General features: G+C 49.8%; 2 protein-coding genes across 3 annotated transcripts in view; both read left to right on the top strand.

Annotated features, from left to right (window-relative positions):
• SLC25A48 (solute carrier family 25 member 48) overlaps window positions 1-22,961 on the top strand; it is a 138,379-nt gene that overhangs the window by 62,240 nt on the left and 53,178 nt on the right. The window lies entirely within an intron of this gene.
• LOC311605811 (uncharacterized protein) lies at window positions 4,798-10,713 on the top strand. Its single transcript, XM_084796666.1, has 3 exons — window positions 4,798-4,960; window positions 7,234-7,677; window positions 8,370-10,713. Exons 2-3 carry the CDS (start codon window positions 7,237-7,239, stop codon window positions 8,589-8,591), a joined length of 663 nt encoding a protein of 220 aa, XP_084652792.1. The 5' UTR covers window positions 4,798-4,960; window positions 7,234-7,236; the 3' UTR covers window positions 8,592-10,713.

The following is a 22,961-nucleotide window of genomic DNA, read 5'->3' as shown; positions in this document are numbered from 1 at the left end:
TACAATGTAACAACAAGAACAAATGGGCAAAATGACGCTAAGATAATAGTATGAGCTCGTTACAGCCCCTTCTCACTGTGACTAGAACTTCTAAATAGAATATACAAGCTGCTGCGTGAGGACTCTGAAAGGTGAGTGAATGCAGATTGGAAAGAAAAGAGAAAAACTGTGAACAGACGTGTTCTGGGCAGAGTTCCTCTCTCCTTCCTTCCTCTCTTTTCTTCTCTTCCTTCCTCTTACACCTCCCCCACCCCTTTTTCTCCTGTTTTTCTTCCTTCCCCACTTCTCATAGAAGTAACAGAGGCAAAAGGATACTTCACAGCAAAGCCCTCTTTCTAGTGAAAAGAATCCGATGAAGGGCTCCTCTGCAAAGAAGATGTGAGGGATATTCAGGAATAGCCCAAAAGTGGTCCCTAACCTGTGCAAGCATGCAACAAGCTCAGCCTCACCCCTGAGCCATGCACAAACCACGCAGGTCCAAGCCTGCTGCTTGAAACCTTGAGCGTCAAACTGCAGTGTAAATGGTGTGCACATCTTTTTAACACACTTGCCAGATAGTGCATGCTTGGGACAGCCCCGAATCAGGTAAAGCTGAACCTGAGCTTAAACCTGAGCAAACTGAAGACACGACAGAGCAAAAATACCAGCGTTCCTCAGAGGATTATGGTTAGAACCCAAAGTCTATCCGCAGTGACATTTCCCATCTCTAGGATAATCCAAATCTACCCAGCATGCAAAGAGCTTGGAAAGCGTGGCCAGTTCTCAAGGGGGGAAAAAACCACATTCAAATCCGAAGGTGAGTCATGGCTGCTGGGTTACCAGACAAAGACTTCAAAGAGGCTGTGGTGAGAGCATGCTTCCTCAGATCCAGGGAAATATATGAAGAGGAACAAGAAGGCATACATCCACAGAGAACTTCAGAAACACTTTTTAAAAGAGCAAACAGAAGTGTTAGGATTGAAATAAATAAAGCCCAAACTTAAAATTTCCCCTGCGTGATCCAGTGAGAGAACCAACAGTTAGAGAAGAGGGCGCACGCACAGTGGGTCTGTAGAAATGATGCAATCTGACAAATGGGAAAACATTTTTAGGATTTAATGATGTGTTTGTTGTTAAATTTCTGGGAGAAGAGGAAAAAAAAGAGTGGGGAAAATGCTTGAAGAAATATAGGCCCCCAAGTTGGTAAAAGGTAGAACCTGGCATATTCAGGACACTCTGTGCACCCCAAGAGAGTGTGCTCTGTGACGACCGGGCCTGGGTGCAGCATGAACTGGTGAAAACAAAGATAAAACTTCCCTCGGAACAGAGAAATGAGATACAATTTACAGCGGAGCAGTGATGTGTCCAATCCAGGGGCTGTGTCACCCAGGCAGGGAAGTGGGGCCCAGTGGCTCACAGAGCAACAGAGCCATGGTCCAGAGCAGTGCGTGAGGAAGAGAAAGCAATAAACTAAATCTTTTTGTTACAATTACATAATGTTCTAGATGGTGTAAAGCCATGTACAGTGATGGCAGGTGGCAGGGCTCCTGGGATGGTGAGGGAAGGAGGAAAGAGGGGGGGAGGTGTGGTGTGACATTATTCCTAGGGAAACGTGAACAGACATCTACTCGCCCCAGATAGCAAACCAACAACAGGCCAAAGTATGGATAGAACCATCAAATTAGTTTTGTGAAACAATGCATTTTTCTGGGGTTACTGACAGGAGTATGGGAAGGGGTTACTTACAAGAGCAGAAATGACTCAAAGACAGCTGTGTCAACAAAGTTCACCCCGGTGTGGGTGACAACTTACAGAAGTTGGGGGCCTGGAGTTCACTGCACAGCCTGCAGGCTGCTCTGGGTGCTTGGACCATATCCTTTCCTGGTGGCTCAGTTGGTGGGAGCCTCTTCCAGGAAGCCCAGCTGGTCTTTCCTCCTTCCAGGCAGCCCTGCTTGCCTGATGGTGTCTCTCACCAGGCCTGCTGTTTATATGAGCTTGGGGAGGGAGGAGCCTAGTGAATCTTGTAAGTTTCAGGGCTTTCTGGGGCTAGTGAATTGTTTCGGCCTGAGTTTAATGAGCTTCCCTAAAGGATGGAGTGTTCCACCTCCCCATTGAATATACCCTATTATTTCATCTCCCTTTCTGAGTCATAACAGCTTCAAGATGGAAATGAAGCCACCAAGATAGAGGAAACCACCACCCAGCATGAGCTGAAGTTGGGGGAATTATAAAAGCACACAGCAAAGTGTTTAGGGTTACAAAGCTGTATCTTGGCTGTGGTGGATGCCTCTAAGGCTTAGATCTATGTAAGAACTGAGTGCATTTACTCTTTGAACAAACCCAGTTGAATGCACTTTACTTACAGCGAGTTATCGGGATGAGCAGATGATGTGAAGAGGCAACAGAGAGATATGCAAATTGGCATTATGTGCACAAAAAAGCTTCTCAGCCTCCTCGGTCGTCCGCAGGTACTTCTCTGCTGCTGTGATGGGACACCAGGGCCGGAAGCCGCTGTCAGAGGGGAGAGTTTATTAAGGTTCCAGAGGGAATAGAGCCCATCCTGGCAGGGAGGCCCAGCAGCAGCGTGTGGTAGGCGTGGCAGTGGGAGCGGGAAGCAGATTGTTCACACCTTGAATGGCAAGCCAAGAGGGAACTGGGAACAGGAGGATTTGGATTTCAAAGTCTGCCCCACTTCCTCCCCTAAAACTCCTCAAAGAAAGTGTGTAAATGCCACAGACTATGGGAGGAAAGAGGGAACATTTCTCATACAACTGCCACGACCAGGAAGACAGAGATAAACCAGAGATGGGACAGTGCTGCAAGCCCAAAGCGCCAGCAAGAGTGTGGTGAAAGCAGGATCCTCCTAGGTCTCTGAGGGGAATAGAAAGATTACAACGTGTGCTCACTTTGAGATCACACATTCGCTATGTGATCTAGTTACACAAATCCTAGCAAGAGAAATACAAAGTATGGCGGCATGATGTTTTGTATACAGCTATTCACTGTAGTGAGGGCTGTGATGGGAACTGCTCGGGTGTGTGGATAAGGAAACTGATCTAGCATAGAGAGGCATGCTGCTCATCAGCAAAGAGGATCAAAACACAGGCCCCAAGGAAGATCAGTCTACATAGTGCCAACAAAAGGTGGCTATGCACACAACGGTCCTACTATGTGACTCTAGCTCCTCTATGCATTCAACATTCCTACTATGCCACTCTAGCTCCTCTATGCACACAATGGTCCTACTATGTTACTCCAGCTCTTCTATGCACACAACGGTCCTACTATGTGACTCCAGCTCCTCTATGCACACAATGGTCGTACTATGTGACTCCAGCTCCTCTGGAACAAGAAGTAGGCATCCTACAGTATTAAGCAGCAGATCTGGGTGTGGTGGTGTAGACTGTAATGCCAACCATCGGAGGTGGAAGTCGAAGGGTCAGAAGTTCAAGGTCATCCTTGACTACATAGCAAATTTGAGTCCAACATGTCTACACGAGTGCCCTGTTTTAAAAGGTGTGGTGGTGGTAGATGGAGAAATGGCTCAGTAGCTAAGAGCACTGGCTGCTTTTGCAGAAGATCTGGGTTCCCTTCTCAGAACCACATCAGGTGGCTCACAATTGTGAATCAGATGCCCTTTTCTGGCCTCCTAGGGCACTGCATGCACATGGTACACATACAATATACATATATTATACACATATTATGTGTACCATAAATATACATAAAATGAAATAATAGTTTTTCAATTTAAAAAAAGCAAATCCAGTAGTGTCTTGGGTCTGGGGGCACTAGAGGCATTTCCTGGGGGCTCCACTGGATGTACTAATGTTAACGATATTAATTAGACTTACGTAAAGTTGACTTTCTAACATGAACTAAAGGTAAGAAAGGCTGAAAAAATCCAAATAATATATTTGTACCAAGAGAGTCAAAGCAATGGGTATAAAAATAATTTAGAAACTGATTTGAGATTTAAAAGTTAATCATTTAGGTTATTTTGGAATTTCAAATCAACTTGGAGCAGAAATATTTTAAAATGATGTTGAGTCAGTTGGCTATTTTAGTTATAAAAATTAAGACATATATCCATTGATGAAAAATAATAAATTACACCTAAGGAGTCAAGCCTATTTTTTAGTCACCATAAAATAGTAACAGAGGCCTCACAGTGAGTCTAGCGTGCAGTCTAGGAGAGCTGTGCCTGTGCCTTTCCTATCCGACAGCTTGCAGAGAGGCTCGTGGAGCACATGTTAGGGTGGTCCAGTGTGGCTGCAGCCCTTTAGGAATGGGTCAACACTGCTGGTCCCATGCCCCTGTAGCGGGTGTGCTGCCGGAACCAGGATGGCAGCGCAGTGACAGGAAATACTGTATCCTGTTTAGGGACCTGCTCCCTATACAGGTGACTTAGGAAGGGTCACCCCATAGTGGGGTGCCTCAGTCATGGCCCAAGGGGACTCAGAGGTTATAAGGAGCATAGAGAGAGTAGAAATGTACACAGCACTGGCCAGCTGAGTGCCCTGCAGTCAGTGGACAGCCTCATAGAAGCCTGTGTCTTCTTCTACCCCAGGGTGGGTCAGTCTGTGTCTCGGGGCTCAGGTCTCTGGTGAGTCACTGTCCCCAGAGAAAAGAGCTGCAGATGTTTCCACTCTTTGTTTCCTGAGTCTCTCGGGACCACCAGGATTAAGCTGAGTTAAAAGGCAGGTGAGGAGCCACAGGTGCTGGGTGTAGGGCAGACGTCTCCATGGCAACAGAGCCATCTGGCTTTCTTGCCTGGCACAGGGCTTTGTGACTTCAGGGTGGAATCTTCTCTCAGTGGGCAGGAGGGGTTACCAGGTGAAGGGGAGGCCAGGAGGAGGCTCGTGCAAAGCTTTGACCTCCCAGCTCTAGTCTGAGGAGTAGGCTTCCTAGTGTCATCACTTGGGGTTACTGCCAGCTCCATTTCTTGGGGGTTCCACTGGACTCTAAGTGGCAAGTTCCGGTGAGTGTGAGCAGCCTAGCGCTGGGGATGTTCTCCACCGCAGACCTCTGGGGACTTGGTACTATCATACCTGGTCTCCTTTAACCTAGCAGGTGAAGAGGAGCCAGGGCCCCAGAAGAAAGACAACAGCATGAGTATCGCCCCCACCCCCATACACACACCCAGAACAGTCTCTCCTGGTTGGCATCCTCTCAATTCCAGGAAGGGTGAGACACAGTGGGAGTCGCCGTAGGGACCTCCCATAGGAAGCCCCTCCAACCCACCAGGGAGTCATCTAGCCCCCTGCCACATTAGGTTCCTACGGTTGCTGTAGCAAACAGCTGCAACCCTGGTGGCTTAACATGAGGCCGGTTCATCCCCACATAGCACCGGAGGCCTGAAGCCTGAGGTCAGGCTATCAGCATAGTTAGTTCCTTCTCAGGGATCCAAGGGAGGAGCTGTTCTGTGCCCTTCTTCTGCCTTCTGGCGATGGAATAGTGATCTGGGGTTCCTTGGCTGTGGCATCGGCACTCCAGCTTCTGCCACATGAGGTCATCACATGACATGTTCCCTGAGTGAGTGTCTGTATCCAAGTTTCCTAGTCGTAGATTTAGGGCGTGCCGTAACCCAGTAGAACCCATCTTGACTTGATTGCACATGCCAAGATCACACAAATAAGGAAGGGTGGAGTCACAGTGCCAGGGCTGAGGACTGGGATGTACCTTACAGGGAGGAGTACGGGCTTCATAGGGGAGACAGGGCTCAGCCCTGGTACAGCATGCAGCCCGTTTCCCCAGCACAGTGTAATAGGAGAGGCTGGTCCATTTCTTTGGACCTTCTGAGGATTAAGAGTAGACTCATTCTTCATAGTGTCAGATGTGTGCTCTGGTCCCTCATCTCTATGGCCACCACTTCCCCAGGGAGTTAGATGACATTTGGGCAGTTAGGGTCCAGCACTGATTATGCATGTGACAAAGGAAGGTGATTCAAGAGTTGAGACCCCCTAGAGGAGTCAGTAAAGCCAGGGGCCAGACCATAATAGACTTTCCATGCAGCCCAGAGACTAAGTTGGAGCAGCTTGAGGCCTCTGGAAATGGTCAAAATGGGCAGTGATGGAAATAGGAGACTCCAGGCCTCTATTTCCCCCTGGCTGGGAAGGAAGCCTCCATTTCCTTTCTCTGCCTACACACACACACACACACCCATATGGGTGTTTCGCCTGTGTGTGTTTTTGTGCACACATGCATGCCTGCTTGATGCTTGTGGAAGCCAGAGAGGGCACTGGATCTTCCTAGAAATGGAGTTACAGATGTCTGTGAGCCATCATGAGGGTGTTGGGATGTGACTCTGGATCCTCCAGAAGAGCAGCCAGTGTTCTTCACCTCTGAGCCATCTCTGCAGCCCTGTCTTCTTCTCCATATCTTCTTCCTTCTGTCCTTTTTACCCTTCCTCCTTTCACTCTTCGTTGTCCACGGTGCACCAGAGCTTTTCTGGATCCTGTGGAGACAGGAGTCAACTAGATAGATGGGCCTTGCCTTGACGAAACTTATAATTACTCTGATGCCAGGTAAACAACAACAAACAACAATTCAGACAAGTGCTTCATGGCAGAGTGGGTGCATTAAACAGTGCCCTCGGTTGCCTGTGGTGTCAGTCAATAAGGTGATGTAACTAAACCAGGGAGGTAAAGGAGGTGACCCTGACCAGGAGCCATATGCAGTCATAACCCAGGCAGAGGGAGAGTTCAGGCAAGCCACGGATGTGTGCTCAGGAAAGGCCAAGCAAAGGCCTGTGTGAATCCGACAGTGTTAAGGGAGTCTGAGACCAGGAGGTTAGAATAAGGAGCTATTTCTTGTTTTTTTCTTTTTTCTTGGAAAAGTGTCAGTTGAATGCCTGGAGCACCACCACCTCAGGTGCAGAATAGTCAGAAAAAGCAGGCAGATCAAGACAGGCACTTCCGTGAGAGAGGAATATTAACACTCACAGTTGGCAAGGCTGGGAGGACTCTTCTGAGGTGAGGGCCCCAGACACTCTGGCAGGGTCAAGTGTGGTCTCACTGAGGGTCTGGGGGCGGGGCAGGGTATACTGAGCTGAGCAGAGCTAGTAGGGTGAGAAGTGAGATGGCGTTGGAGAGCTCAGGGTTTTCTGAGGGCATGATTAACAGCACTGCTAAAGCCTCCCTCAGAGGGGAGCCCTGATCCTGTAGGGGCCCTATAAGCTTCCCGCAATATAGACAGGACTGGGGGGGGGGGAGTAGTGGGCAGCACTGGCCAATGGATATTCTCTCTTCTCAGACAATGCAGAAGAGCCAAGAGGCTGAGTCCAGTGCCCTGACTTCTGTGAGCTTCCTGTTGGGGAAGAACCCAGGACACTTGTCCCAGCAGCAGCAGGCCACCAGTCCACAGGACCAGGAGCCTCTTGGCTCGTCCAGCCTCCCCAATGTAGGCTCAGAGTACCTGCCTTTCTTCTGCATACATGAGCCTCCCCTGGCTATGGAGGAGCTGACCCAGCAGGCCGAAGTCAGTCCAGGCCACCAAGCTGGCTGGAGCCACAGGAAGGATCTGTTCCTCAAGGACTCGGCGCCACCCAGTGGCTTCTTCCCATACTACCGCTCCCGGGAAGAGCATCTCCTCAGTGCCACCCATCAGGGCTGCTGGTGGCCGGCCTCCAGAGACCCCTTTCCAGGAAGTGGGCCACAGGATGGCTGTCGCAAAGCCAAAGCCAGGGATGGCTGCCCTGTGAGTTGGAAGAGGCCACGAGAAGGCAGGCTCTAGTTACTCCAGACAACTATCTCTGGCCCATACCCCAGTGAGGCTTTGGCCAGCTCCCTGAGGGCACAGTAGCTATGGGCACAGAGACTAGGAAGGACTGCCCAGCTGTACCTCAGTTTCCCCTTGCAGGAAAGTGGCTTTAGGATTACAACAACTCAAGGAAAAGGCCTGAAGCCAGAGCTGATCTCATAGAAACATCTGGTTACTTCCTGAAATTTGTTAGACACCAGACAAATAAGATGCTTGCCATCTTTTTTAATCCCATAAGACAGGGCTAATGTCTATTTATGAGTGAGACAACATTTCAGATAATCAAAGGAACATGGCCTAGGTCACCCAGGTGGCAAGTACCAAGCTTGGGTTTTGATCCAGACCCAAAGCCTCTAATCTAATGAGGAACCCCCACCAGCAACCGCACAGCTGGGCCTGGGGTCTAGGGATTGCAGAGGAAGTGGGGTAGGTGGTGAGTTCAAAGGCCAGGTTCAGACCTTCTGAGAGGGGCCTCTGGATGAGGAGGCAATATTACCAAGGGCCCCCCACCCTGCAGAACTGGCCTGGGTCCTGCCTCCCTGCCTGGTTGCCCCTGTATAGTTATAGGCCATGGTTTATCTTGGCATCTGGGCTCGATCCTGGCTTACGTGTCGCTTTTCCTCACCCAGTCTTCCTTGGCAGGGCCAGACCTCATTTCTGGGTTTTCACCCTCTCCAGCCTGCTGCCACTTCTTGGGAGGGTTCATGTGTGATGCAGACCAGGATCCCCCTCTCGCCAGGGACCATGTTCTTGGTGCCTCAGGATTTGTACCGTACTACAGATGCCCCGAAGAGAGGCTACACACCAGCCCTGTACCTCCTTACTCTGTGCTGGGGAGCTCACAGGAGTGACCCCCTCAACCTGGTACCACCAGCCTGAGAAGGTGCAGAAGTGAAAGCAGCGGGAACTTCTGGGGGAGTGGTATTCTAGTACCTCTGGTCAGTAAGGGACAAAGGGAACCCGAACTGAGTCCCCCCCCACAGCTCAGGCCATTTACCCTGGTACAAGAGCTGGCCTGGTGCCCAGCCCTCAGACATTGATTATCCCGCCATCCTGGGGTGGAAAGAAGTCTTTGACAATGAGACCACCAATAAGGGGGTAATCCTTTCCCTCACAGAGGCCCACAGAAAGAGCCTCCCCTCCCCTCCTCTCTACACCTTTATCAGGGCCTGATGGTGATGTGATATTCCACCCTGGTGTGTCCCTCCACACGTCTGGGCTTGCCTTTCTCATTAGCGGCAGAAGGGAGAAGCCTGTGTTGCATTCAGCCACCCAGTGCCACCCCCAGAAATTAACCATCCTATTCCATCTACCCGACTTCATTCTCCTAGATTAGAAATGTTGCCTGATGAGGCAGAAGAGGTGTGAGTGTCACAGAAGTGGCCACAGAGGGGGTTCCTACTGTGTCCCCCATTTGGACCTCATTGTTCCTTCTAGGGTTTGCTGTAAGCCTGGGCACAGGGAGCAGGGGCTCCCTACACAATGTGGAGGTACACACTACATGCTGGCTTTGTAAAATCCTGCCACCGTGAGGATGGGGTGCCTTACTACCTCAGTGTGGTGTTTAGGAGCCAGGCCCCAACCTCTCAACTAAGCATTGGTTATGAGCCATGTGCCTTGCCAGATGCGTAGAGATTAACCCCATCCTACAGACTAAGAAACAGGCTCAGTGGGATGGGCAGACAGGCTTCCGATTCTGAGTGCTGATGTTAGCAGAGGTCCGTGGTTGGGGCTGCAGGGATGATGGGATTGACCTGTTAGGAGGAGCTGAGCTGGAGCCTGGCTACACAGCCAGGAGATCCATCAAGGCCTCCACCCGCCTGTTCCCACCCCATGTGTCCTCTGCTGAGTCTGGCTTTTCCTGAAGCTTCTCCCTGGGCTCATTCTACCACCACTTAGGACACTAAGGTGTGTTTTGTAGAAAAAAAATCATGTTGCTTTAGGGTTTTTTTTCCTTTACCCTACCACCACCACCACCACCACCACCACCACCACCACCACCACGACACACACACACACACACACACCACACACACACACACACCTCTTGTTACTGGATCAGAAGAAATTATTTTGAAGTTCTTTGAAATTGCCCCCTCTTTACCATGTGGCATTCGCCTGTGTAGTAATCACACTGACCCTGGGAAACAGTGGGGGTGGGTGTGCTCTGCTCCAAGCTGAGTGATCTCATACTTGAATCTGAGGACACTGGGTCCTGAGGACTTGCACACAGCTTTAATCTCAGCCACCCAAGAGCCTGAGTGGGGGGCAGCAGTTCACTGTCAGTCTTCACAACTTAGACTCTGGCTCAATGCTTTTTTTTTTTTTAAAGGTTGGATGTCTGGGAGTTTGGAAGAAGTTCTAGATTCAATACTCAACAGCAAGTGGTGGGTCCCAGTTCTAGGACTTTTTTAGTAAGTGGGTAAATGGGCATAGAAGTACCAGACACATCCAAGACTTGCAGCAAATGGGCAGACCTGAGTGTTGACCGGAAACAATGTGCTAATCATTTTAGTTCTTGGCATCTTGCCCTCAAAGGATACTTGGAAAGTATTGGCCTGTGCATATGTGTGCCTGGGGTGGCCAATGTACCAGGTCTCCTGAGAGCAAATACTGGTTTTAGAGGAACCTGTACTGCTGTCATGTGGCTCCCGTAATTGTCAGTCCACCCTCACTGAAGGTAACCAGGGACCTGCAGTTGCCATCATCCATGTGACCCTGTCTCAGCTCCTGGCCCTGCCATCCAAGGCCCTCTGGAGTCAGGCTCCAGCCCCTCAGCATCCTGACCCACATCTGCTGAACCCCACTTGCTCTCCACCACCGCTGCTCAGTTGTACCACTGCCCCATGCCGTTTCCCACTCACCATCCCCACAGCTTCCGAGTCTACTCTCAGATTTGCTTTCTGAACACTGAGCCTCTACTCTGTAGGCACTCATGGGTGAGCCTGCAGCTAAGCCTGGAGCACATGGAGGACAACCATGTTATCATTAAAAATGAGATGGCACGCAACAGATATGAATATGGATTTATTTGGGGGAAAGTGAAGTGAAGAGGAGTTGGGACCTGAGTGGGTCATGATGAGTGGGAGGCAGAAAGAGGAGAGAGAGAGAGAGAGAGAGAGAGAGAGAGAGAGAGAGAGAGAGAGAGAGAGAGAAGAAGAAGAAGAAGAAGAAGAAGAAGAAGAAGAAGAAGAAGAAGAAGAAGAAGAAGAAGAAGAAGAAGAGAAAAGAGAGAGACCCTTAGAGAAAGTATTAAGAGTAAGAGAGAAATGGGTTGTGGGTTTGTCCTTTTTATCCTGGGCCTCTGGTGGTGGCAGCAGATGATGACAGAGGTTACTAAGCAACCTCGAGGCAGGCCAGCAGATCAGCTTGTGAGCTAACATTCCTCCCTTTTTGTTTAAGTGAAAAATGAGGACATTAGATTGTTTTCATGCAAGGTAAGTTAAAGCATATAAATGTAGGTTCACTGGAAGCAGTTCTTGGCTGCCATGCAAGGGAGGAAGAGGGGGGGAAAGCACATAAAAGGAAGAGCCCCTGCCCTGCAAAGTTCAGGGTAGAGGGCAGGGTATGCCAGCCATGCCCTGCACCAAATAGGGACCAAGGAGTGCTGGGAGAATCTGGAGCTATTTGTCCCAGGTCTGAAGCACACCATTCCAGTCTTTTGTTGACAATAAATGAATATGGGGTAAAGAAATCAATTGTCTTTAGCTGCTACCTGCTGACACTGGGGTGGCAACAGGGGTCAAAAGGCTAAAATGTTGGCCAAGTCCAGGAAGAGCAGGATGCTGTATTTGCTGTCCAGGAGCTGAGAACAGCTGTGGCTAGGAGGGGCAATGCAGGTCCAGCTGGCACAATCCATGAGGTTGGACTGGAGCACCTGTGGGTAGCTGCTTTGGCACTGTCCTGGATGTAGGAAATCTGGCAGGATACTGGAATACACACACACACACACACACGCGCGCGCGCGCAAACAAGTAGGTTAGAGAGAAAATTGGTGTACATTTGAAAGTCTTGGGAGAGTGAGGAGAGATGGAAGTTTTGGGGCAAAGAGAAATGCTTGGACATGGAGAACCTCCATTTATTCAATTTCTGACAGTAATTTAAAAAGTTTTGTTTTGGATCTGTCAAAGTTTGGTTGCAGAGGCGTGTAAGCTTAGCAGCCCTTAATGTGGGCATAGGGATTTGAAATTCTCCAGAAGGCATCCCATAGGGGAGCCTGGAGGGATGATGAATGGACTGTTCTCATGGGTTGAGTAGAACTCAGTGACCTGTTGGGGTACCCTAAGAGCAAGGTTTGACTCGACGAGATTGGTGCAATCTGTTTTAACAGCTCATCAGTGCTGGTCAAAGACCAAGGGCATGATGGTCTGAGCACGCATGGTCATCTAGTGCTAGGATTTCAAATACAAACAAGAGGGGGAGGGAGACTGAACTGCACCGGCAGAGGGAGATCTCACCCAAGGGGGAAGGTCCTAGAGGAAGGGTTTGGATGTAAGCTGGCAAGAATGACAGGAAGCATTTATGTCAACTGGAAGAGAAGACTCAGCAATCAGCCTGTGTTGGGTTACAAGGATGTAGCAAGGGGTAGCAAGGGCAGTCCTAAAACCAGGGAAAGGGGAGGAATCCCACCCTCAGAAATAGGCGATAGGTGGGAAACTTAGGCTGTTGCTTGGCTGTACCTATCTGGATTCTGTTTGACCAGAGCTGTGGATTTCCTGTAGCTCACAAGAAGCTTTTCAAGTTTATAAAGGGAGATACATTTTAGACATGTTAACCTTGCCATTTGTTTGCAACCTGCAGTGAAATACACATTGTAGAAAAAGGTAGTACACATACTTTTTGTGTTATAGTATAGCAGAATCTTGGGAGAAAACTTTGGATTAAAAATATGAATACTTGGGATTGGGGATTTAGCTCAGTGGTAGAGGGCTTGCCTAGCAAGCACAAGGCCCTGGGTTCTGTCCTCAGCTCTGGAAAAAAAAATATGAATACTCTTTGAGGTGAGCTTAGGAAAGGCAGAAGCCTTAAGGATCTTTCTGACATTTGTGAAATGGTAACTTGGGGAAAAAGGGAACCTCCTGTAAAGCAAAAGGGCAAAAACTTCCTTGATCTTAATTTTCAACATCATGAAAAAGGGGCAGCTTCCCTCTGTCCAGAAGACTGGATGTATATAACTTAAGCACAATGAGAAACACGTCAAATCTATAGTTAAAAGACAAACCAAAGGAAATTTAAAATCTTAAACTTGGAACCATAATAGTATATCATATAGTGGATTTTTTTAAACCAGAGTTAGATTGATAAATCAGAGCTCCAGTGGTTAATGCCAAAGCTCCAGACTGTTAATACAACAATAGCCTAGCAACAGGAAGAAATATGAAGCATTTAAAAAATCTATTTTGGATACCTTAAATCATCCTTCATAATTTGCACTTACCAAGCCTCTAAGGTCTTAGTTTTTAATTTAAGCTTCTGTATTCTTATCTAATTGTTTACCATGAGACAACAGGTGGAATTGCTGGGAGCAGTCACTGTCCTTTAGCTAAAGGAATGGTAAAGGGTTGTATCTCAGACCTGTCCTGAGTCAGGTAACAAGGCAGACTGTATCTAGAGCTGACGGGAGCAGCTCTAGGAGTCAAGCTTAAGGCCTGGTCCCCTGCATGTGGAGAGGACTAAAAAGGTATCTGAAGTCCGTTTATCTTTAACATTAGGTCTGCGATTAAGGCACGCCTGTTGGACTTTTAAATAAGAGGTCTGGTATCTAGTAGTTTTAACCAGCTAATGACTTGACTAATAAAGCAACATGATGGATTACTTTGGGCTAAGGCGCTAACTGTCTGTTCTCTAGCTACCACTAGCTTAGTTGCAAATGTGATCAGAGACTTGAGAAGGATAAATTGTAATCTCAGTGAGTCTGTGTATCAATCAAAATGACAGGGATGACTAGTTAGTCATATCCCAGAACCTAGACAGTTGTCCCAGGCTCCTGTGGCAACATGGGCAGGCAGGCTGGTCATCAGGTACAGAAGATCTGTGGGTTTTTATGGAAGGAAACATGAAGAGACTGGCCTTGCCTCGATTTCAGCAACTTGAGACAATGACTCCAGTTTGTCCACAGTTCATGTTGGGCTCTAGCGAAGGGTGACTTGTTGGGGGCAGTCTTGCCCAGTGGTTAGCATAGCACAAACCAGGGTTGATGTCATCTGTCACGCCCAATCTTCTGAGACTTTGGGGAACTACTGGTCAGATTTAGAAATCTCTGTTTTTCATAATAAATTTACATGTGTTAAATGCCATATTCAGCAGATCTCTGACAAATTTGAGGGTCAGTATATTTGAACTAAGCAATCTTTGTCTTTAGCTGTCTGCTCTAAATTACACTTTGCAAACATAAAATAGAATGTTACGATCTTATTCTATGTTTGACCTTGAAAATATGTCACATTGGTTCTTAGCATGACTAAAATAACCAGCAAGCCCAGGGAAATATATTTTCGAACATGTTAAAGGATTTGATCATTTATAAGATCTTGATCATTAAAGATCAGGATTTTGGTTTTGTCCCTGTTAAGTTGAAGCCTTAAAAATCATAAACATATCCATAAAGAGTGAGCAGAACAGTTCCCTGTATGATTTAGTTTATATAATTTCATAGCTTATAAAAGTATAGAGTTAAAGATTAGCAAAAACAAGGCTAAGCATATATAAGGCAGTGATGCTTAAGCTTTTGAGAATGAAGCTGATAATCAAGTTGTAACATTGTAAACACATTAATTTCTCTAGAATTAATATATCACACTTTCCAGGGCTTGCAATATTGTAGGACTGTAAAATTCTACATTTGAATTTATATCAAACCCATTGGCAAGGAAGTCTGCAGGTGAACCCAGAGTAGCTGGCAACAAGAGAAACAGCATTTATCCTTTAAAGGGCTAGTGAAAACTTAGGTAGTTAGACATACATTTTGAATTAGCTTGTTAATTTGAATAGAACATTATAATTTTGAAATAAAACATTATATAAAAGCATTTTGAATCAGGGTTGAATCATATATGTAGCATGTAAAAATATAATTTGAATTTTGAGACTTGTTTTTTAGTTACACTTCCCAACCAAAGCATAATTTTGAAAACATAAAACCAGGCACTAGGTAAAGCTTAGTTCTGAAATTAACTGCACCATTGTAGACTGAACAGCATGAACAGGTCTGGCAGCCCTCAAAAAGATGGTGGGTGTAGCCACAATTTTCCCCCAAAGATGGCAGCTAGTCATGTGATTGCCCTAAGTCAAGATGGCAACAATATTATAGCTACACCCCTTTGTCCCAAAATCAACATGGCAATTTGCTTATGTTCTGTGCATGGCTGTGGAAGTGTGGCATCCGAGATCAGGCAACCAGGGGCACCAGCTCAGCTGACCTGGTGTGGCCTGGCTGTTGCAGTGGGGCAGTGCCTGCAGCCTTGCTTTGGTGGGTGTGATTTAAAACCCTCTGTTCTGGAGGTAGCCCCCAGGTGTCCTTCACAGGGCTTGCGCTGGAGCCTTGAAAGGAAGTTCAAGCAAGCAGCTGCCAGCAACAGGAGAGCAGCATTGGCGTCAGAGGCAGAGCAGATGGGATAAGTGAAGGTTGAAAGTAAACTTTGGCAGGTTAGAAGAGGTTCAGTAGAAGGGATTCCAGAGTGCCTAGGCCATCCTGGAAGAGCCCTTTCTGGTACAGTCCACCAAAATGTTATCATTAAACAAACTGAGACTACAGATCTTATATGGAGAGATTTATTATAGAAGTGTGGGGAGAGAAGAAAAGGGGGAGGGGCACCCCAGGGGGACAGAGAAAGTGCAGGAGGGGGAGGGAGAGAGCTAAGGATGACAGGTCTGTCCTTTTATCCTGGGCCCCTGGTCCACACCTCATGGCAGGCAGGTGATGATGTCAGAGGTTGCTAAGCAACCTAGGGTCAGGCTGCCTATATGCCAACACGAGTGATCTAACCATCTCCCATTCGTGGCCCCACCTACCTCAGATGGCTCTCCAGTGAGGCCCTTGTTACTCTCTCTTCTTCCACAGGTACCCTTCAGTTTCACATCTCCTAGCCTGTGCCTGCTTGTGTCCATCAACTGAGGAGAAAATCAGAGTCAGGCGGTCCTCAGCCCTCAGGACCCAGTATGAAAGAAAGTACAGGAGTCCCAGGGTCCTGTATTGGCATTTTGGGAGCTATTTCCCCTTTGATAACAGAGTCATCTATCTAGGGGCACTTAGGTGTGACACAGTTAACATGTTAATCCTGTCCCCTGGATGATACAGAAGCTGAGGGCGGAGAGTTGGGGCATTTATGCAGAGGTGCCATGGGCCTTTAGAGAAGTCATTTCCCTTGAGTCCTGGCCAGGAGGAGCATTTGGGGCTTGGAGTAGAACAGCGGATGTGTCCCAGCTGTCATCATGACTGAGTGGCTTTAGTGAATTTGCTTGACCTCTCACCTGAAAGCCTGGAGCCACCTGCCTGAGCCGGGATTACAAACTGTGGGTGACACTGAAGCTCTTTATGCCAGCAGTACTCAGCTCTCAAGGCGGCTCTCAGGAGCCTCTCTGGCACCTCAGACTTCTCTCTGGACCCTTTTTCATATAGAGCCCAGCTCCGTGGGAGAGGCAGGAAACCTTTTCCGTCTGGAGACCACACACATGCCTTTTCTACCTGGAAGCTCTGAGTGCTGTGTACCAGCGCCCTCTCCTGGCACATCTTGTCAAGACACGGCTGCTGTTACTGTGGTCTAGACTTTTATTCTTTGGACACCATCCGTGTAGTTCAGCTTCCTGTGGGTGTCCTAGGTCCTGTGACTAGTGGGCTGGTACAGGCACTCCTCGCCTCTGCACCAGAACGGTTCTTGCTTAGGGGCAGCTAGAACGCTTTAGGGTGAGGCCCGAGGCCCAGGGCGCTGGGCCAGGTTCTTGGCTTCTCTGGGGAAGATGGAAAATGAGTTTTCCATGGGCTGTCACAGCATAGCTGTTTTTAGAACGAGACTGCAGGTCTCAGATGGCAGTGGAGGCCTGGGCACTCCACAAGCCTGTGATGATACCAAGTGTTACATAGCTCCTTGTTTGAGCTGCTGTGCCAAGCCCAGCAGCAGAAGCAGGTGGATGTCCAAACCCTGCTGGCAGGCCCGTCCTGTGAGATGCAGGCCCAGTGGTGCTTCCCTAGGGTCAGCACTGAGCTATAGGTGGAGCAGGCCCCAGCGGCTGCAAAGGCAGTTCTGCCCTTGCTACCTGACCACCTGGCCTCCAGCAGCAGTTCCCTCCCCGCAGAATAAATGGAGTCTCAGACAGTCAAGGCAGAGGTATGGCAAATAAGAGAGCAAGAGTCTCCCGCCCCCCTACCCCCACCTCAGCAATCCAGCCAGCCTTTATTATGAACCTTGGGCAGTAGAGAGGGGTTTGAGGGTGAATGTGTCTGATTTGCTAGGGCTAAGGGTGCCAGGATACTTCATCCACATATAATGGTACAGTAGCTCATTTACATGCACTAATGCAGGTGAGGGTGTGTGTGTAGGGGTGCGTGTCCCATCACAAGAAGGAAAATATAGTACTTAATTATCCTATGTGTGAGGAAATAACTTCTAGGTACAATTAAAGATCATTTGCTGCTTTGCTAAAGGCCGTGAGTTCAATTCCCAGCAACCACATGATGGCTCATAACCATCTATAATGAGATCTGATATGGTGTGCAGGTGTTACATGCAGGTTGAAAAAAAAGGTCGGTTGCTGGAGGCTAGGATCTCAGCATAGGGTGGGGGTACTTCCAGGGATTCCCTAGGCTTGCTGGTTATTGGTCTCAAGAAAGGGTAGGCCTCCTAATGTTCCCTGAGGACTACGTAACTGTGACACTCCTTACAAGGTCTGGGGTTACCAGGTCAGGTGGAGGGAGAACCCCGCTAAGGACAGGGAGCCCGCCTTCACAGACCGAGCAGGAAATGGCTACCCAGAGAAGTCAGACATCAACCTTACCCAGCAGAGTCACCCAGTCCCCTTCCTTCTAAAGACTGACACCACCAGCTGCAGCTGCAGCCTCAGGCCTGGCCCAGGCAGCCTAGCCCTTTAAATGGTCAATCCACCTTCACTCCACAGCCACGTCTAGTTCTCAGCTCCCAGGGTCTTACTGGGTAGGCCACCCCAGAGAGGTGCCAACGAGGAAGGACATCAGTGTGGCCTTGTGTTCCCTCCGGTTCCCTCCCCCATCCAGCCCAGGAACAGTGCAGGCCCAAGGAAAGCATGTGTGGGGTCCTGTCACAGTCGTCAGCCATTACTGTCTTTCTGTTGCTGGGGAATAGGGTCCTAGTGATCACTGCAGTGGCCTGGAGGCAGAAAAGTAGCCGACACTTTGGAGAAAGGAGCCAGGATTCTCTGGGAAAGGCCTACAGGGAGGTAGGTGTGAGGTGCCTGCCTCCTCTGCTCTGCCATGACTGGGACTCCCTCTTCTGGTGACATCAGGTGACCAGCCCTTTAGTCACTGTCCCCATGGCCTCCCTGTTTAAGGCACCTGAGTGAGGACTGAACATTAGGCCTCTTCAGGCCCATGGGGGGCAAGGTAGCGCATTGTTCTCAAGGCTTACTGTCTGGTGGACAGACAGACTATAAGCCAGAGTAGACAGGCAGCCAGGTGGGTATGTGCAGCACTAAGCCAGAGTTTTGAAGCAGCGGAGTGGATGTGTCCAGCACTAAGCCAAGAGTTTTCAGGCAGGCAGGTGGGCGTGTCCAGTGCAGACAGTTAAAGTTGAATGTGGTAGTGCGCACTTCAGCAAATGCCTGGCAGCACAAAGTGTCAGCCAAGCAGAATCACAAAGGAGTCAGGCCCTGGGGTTAGCCACAGAGCAAGGGACCAGTACATACAGTCCCACACAGGGAAGGAATGTGGGGTGTGGAGGCCACACTGCCTGGCTGGACTCCAGCTGGACAAAGCTAGGTGGTAGGCGTAAGGAGTGGAAAGGCCACTGGACTCTGTCTCACAGACCTGCATAGGCCTAAATAGGGAACTAGAGCACACAGTCAAGGCCACAGAGTCACTAGAGGGCACTGCACAGAGGTGGCCGGAGCAGAGGCCAGGCTTCAGAAGCCTGGTGTAGCAACCCTTGGAGAGAGGGCCCAGGACTAGGTCAGAGGGAACAGAAAGCCTGTGTCCACCATGCTCAGGCAGTGAGCGCGCTGCCTCCTCAGGCATGGTCTGGGCTGCCAGAGAGGAGAGGACGCTGGAGTCACTGAGAAGGGAGAACACTAAGGAATTCCTGGCTGGCAGGATGAGGCCCTGGGAGAGACAGGGGAGTGAGGCTAATTTCCAGGCTTGCCTGGCAACTCAGTGGAGGGGAAGATTCTATGCTATGGGAAGAGGTGGGGGGGGGGGCGTGGACTAAGAGTTCTTATGAGTGTGCCGAGGCACGAGTCTCCCAGGGATTGTAAGCGGAGAGACGGTGGTGCAAAACAGAAGGTCCATCTCTAGATACAGACAGGAGACAAAGGAGAGGTGAAGAAAGCCAGGCAAGAGGAAGTTGCAGGTCTTCACCACAGTGTCAGGAGTGGCTTGGGTGCAGATGGCGAGTCCTTGGTAAGAAAATGGTTGGAGAGCCGGAACCGTGGGCTGAGCAGGTTCAGGATTCACCTGGGGACTCCGAGCTGTGGAGACTTCCCTGCCATCTGGAAACGCCAACTCCACAACTCCTCCCTCTGTGCTTTCCCAGTAGCACGTCCCAGGCAAATTGTCTCTTCTTTAGCTGCTTTCTCAGAGTCAAAGACTGCTGTATACATAGGACTCGGGAGCATCTGTCGCCCTTGAAGGAGCCAGTGAGGAACCGGAAATGGGCCCCAGTATCCAAGGATACCAGGCCTCACCCCCATGCTACCCACATGCTCCTACCACATTGGTGATACTGCCGGGGCATCCCTTTGAGGAAGAACTGAGAAATGGAATGGAATTTCTCTGTGGCCCTGAGAACTCGGGGACTGCCCCTCTCTTTCTGAGTCTCTGAGAGGTTAACACTGAGCTGGTTTTCTTGTGAGCTGGTTGGTTGTGTCCCAGCCCCAGGACAGCTTAGATTCAGCAGCAGCAACATCGCCCCAAGAGGGAGAGCCAGGGAAGGTTGACAGCTTAGGTCCCTTCCCTGGAACCAGTGTTCTGCTGGGTCCCACTGACACCCCGGGGCTCAGGACTCTTAACACAGGGTTCTCCCTGTCCTCCTCGCAATGGGCTTTAAGGTTAGATTCACAGCATGCAGTCGGGAACCCGAGGGCTCCTTCCTCTCTTCTCAAGCTCGGTGGCAGTCAAGCATCACTACCACAGGCCAGGGAGGCCGTCCTATGTGCCAGCAATGCTGCCTGCCAACTCAAGACCACCCTAATGGTGCGGACACAGGACCAAGAAGCTGGCAGTCCACCTGAAGTACTAGGTGGTCCTACCAGAGTGGCCTCGGGAACTGGCCCAACTTCACCCTGGATGCAGTCCGACAGCAAACTCACCAAAGGGCCGCTCTTTGGAGACCTTTCATTTCCCAAAGGGTCTCAGACTTTCAGATCATGGGCAGAGTGGAGCACAGCTCGGTGACTAATGTTGCTGCTGCTGCTGGCTCTGCAGGTTCTGGGCTAAGTAGGTCACCACGTGCGTATGAGGTGAGCCCCAGCCCCAGGCTGTGACTTTTAGCCCCTTACTCTGTGTGCATCTTCAAAGGCCGTGCAAGACTCCTCCCACCGGCCTGTGCTTCATGCTTTCTCCTGCTCTTTCCCCCTCAGAAGGGGGAACCCAGGCTTTGGCTCTGGGATTCAAAAGCAGACTCTGTGCACACCCCACAAAGGAAGGAGACAGGGCTGCAGTAGGACCTGCCCATCCTGAGCATCACTCCTTGGCAGGCCTGGTAGCAGGTGTCGATGGTCAGACTCTCGCCTCGGGAGAAGAAGTCTGACCAGTTGCTTCTACACATTGACCCAAAAATACTAACGGGACAAGAGCAGGCCAAGCAGAGCACTTCCTGTAGGCCATGCTCACCATTCCTGTTGTCCCCAAGTACTGTGGCTGGGACCCAGAACTGCATCCCTACTGGAAGCTGGCTGGACATACTGAACATGCGGTCACCTACGTAGGCAGGGGACAGAAAGCAGGCCATTCCAAATAGAACAGAGGTGCATCATGTAGTCAGCCTGGATGTCCCTGGGCTGTAGCTGGGGGTTTGGCTGGGTGTGTGGTCTACCCTCAGAGGAAATCTGAGCTGGAGAGGACCACCTTTTGGCTTGGAGCAGTATAGTTTGAGTCAGAACCTGGTGGGGACCCCCTTCCCTTGCACCCCCAGCTGTACCTGAAAGTTAGAGAGACTTTGGACTATCAGGTGCCCTGAGCACAGGGTGCTGAGAGGACATGTGTAGTGGAGGAGCCATGGTTGGCTGGAGTCACACTGCCAAGCCAGAGCAGGGCAATACTGGCACCTTGCAGTACTGGTCACATCGCAAGCACCATCACAGGATGGGTGCTAGACGTGAGGGCAGAGGGGCACGGAAAGAGGTGTTGAAGGGAGATGTGAGAAAGACCAGTGGCACCTGTAGATTGTCCCTAGAATTATGCCACTGCCCTGTAGCTGTGAGATAATACCCTGATTGACGAGGCTCTTGCTTGCTCACTCCAGTTTATGCAATGGCACTTGAAGATGCACACAGGGTAATGAATGAGGCGTACCAGTTAGGCTTCTACCTGAGAAACCAAACCCTGTGTGGAACATCAGGGTCGATCCGAGCTAGTCTCAAGTTGGTTGGTGCGGGGGGCGGGGGGGGGGGGCGGGGAGGGGGCAGGAAGGGGGGAACCAAAAGACTGAAACCACCAGGCAAGGAAGTGATTTCTTTTTCTTTCAGGACATTTCAGGGTTTGCTTGTATGGTGCTTAAACTGGTTGAGTGAAGCTAGCCCAGATGATCAATGGTCAGTCACTCGTATAGATACAGTCACAGCTAGCTTGTGCAAGGCCCTGGGTTAGGCCCCTAGTCACATCTGCCACCCAGTCACACCCTTACACACTCCTTATCCCACCTGGATCAATGGTTGAATCACCTTGTACTATAACCCTAGCACATGCACACATAAATGTTCCTGCCCACAGGAGGATGGACCAGTGTGTGCAAAGCCTGCAGTGGCCTCTGGATGTGGCGGCAGCAGCTGTGTACATGACAGAACACATAAGTAGAGGAGAGAGGGGTGTACCTTGGAGCAGGTGGGTAAGAAAGGGTTTCTGCCAAGCTGACTTGGGGGCCTGCAGCCTTCCCCAAAGCAGAGAGGTGTCTGCCCCAGAATTCTGGCTGAAGAGAATGGGGTATCTGCGGCTTCAGTTCTGGCAGCTGCTGAGCAGGGGGAATTCTAACTGGCTATGGCACCTGAGTTCCAGGCAGCTCCCAGAGGGGAGTCGGTCTGCCTTGTCCTTGGTGTTCTGAATCCTGGCTAGGGCAAGCTAGCTCTCCAGGGCTGCGCTGTGAAGGTCTCTGAGAAAGCCCCACCTGTGCAGAAGGTTCTACTGGCCGACCCATCAGATTTGTGAGTGCTGAAATGTTGCAGACTGAAAGCCAAAGTTATCCTCTGTTCCTTGAATAGTCATCCCTCTCTGTATCTGACTAGCATCCCTTTGACTATCAGGTAAAACCTCTGGACCATGTTGAGACCTCTGGCTTGTACCAACACAAAAGCTGAGGATGCTTCAGAGAGCATCTGTGGCCCATAGCAGAGTTGCCCTGCTCTGCTGTAGCCTGCCTGCTGGAAATGTGTGTTCCCTTTGTAGTGAGAAGACTCTCAATGGCATGGATACCCACTCAGGGGATAGACCTGTCCACGGGAGGGGGCTGTGTGCCTACATCTGAGGAGGCTGTAGGAGTTTTCTTTCCAGTAGGGTTTCTCCCTATGAAGCCAGGGGTGGGGAAATAAATTGCAATCTGTTCTCAGACCAGGATCTGGCAGTGTTCATCCTGTGTTAGTCACTTTTATGAAGGATCACTCTCTTTGTGTGAGATGCAGACACTTTCTGCACTTTCAACATAACGGCTTCCCTGGTCTGTGAACTGGGGTGCACGGAGGCTTCAGTTAAGTGCAGGGTCATTTGGAGCTGGCCTGAAGCTGGTTTCCAGGTGAAGTGCTTCCCATACCTTATACAGTCTCTCACTTGTAGGTAGAACTCTCAGTCCAGGGCTGCACATGATATGTGGTCTGGAGGAGAAGAGGCAGCC

The sequence above is a fragment of the Acomys minous genome (genome assembly GCF_964271855.1).
Source record: "Acomys minous genome assembly, chromosome: 9".
In the NCBI taxonomy this organism is placed as follows: Eukaryota; Metazoa; Chordata; class Mammalia; order Rodentia; family Muridae; genus Acomys; species Acomys minous.
Note: the sequence above shows the minus strand (reverse complement) of the source record. Positions and strands in the feature narration are given on the sequence as shown.

Coding starts and splice junctions, on each gene's coding strand:
- LOC311605811 (XM_084796666.1), top strand. CDS start 7,237: ATGCAGAAGAGCCAAGAGGCTGAGTCCAGTGCCCTGACTTCTGTGAGC. Junction 7,678..8,369: donor AAGCCAGGGATGGCTGCCCT/GTGAGTTGGAAG, acceptor TTCCTCACCCAG/TCTTCCTTGGCAGGGCCAGA.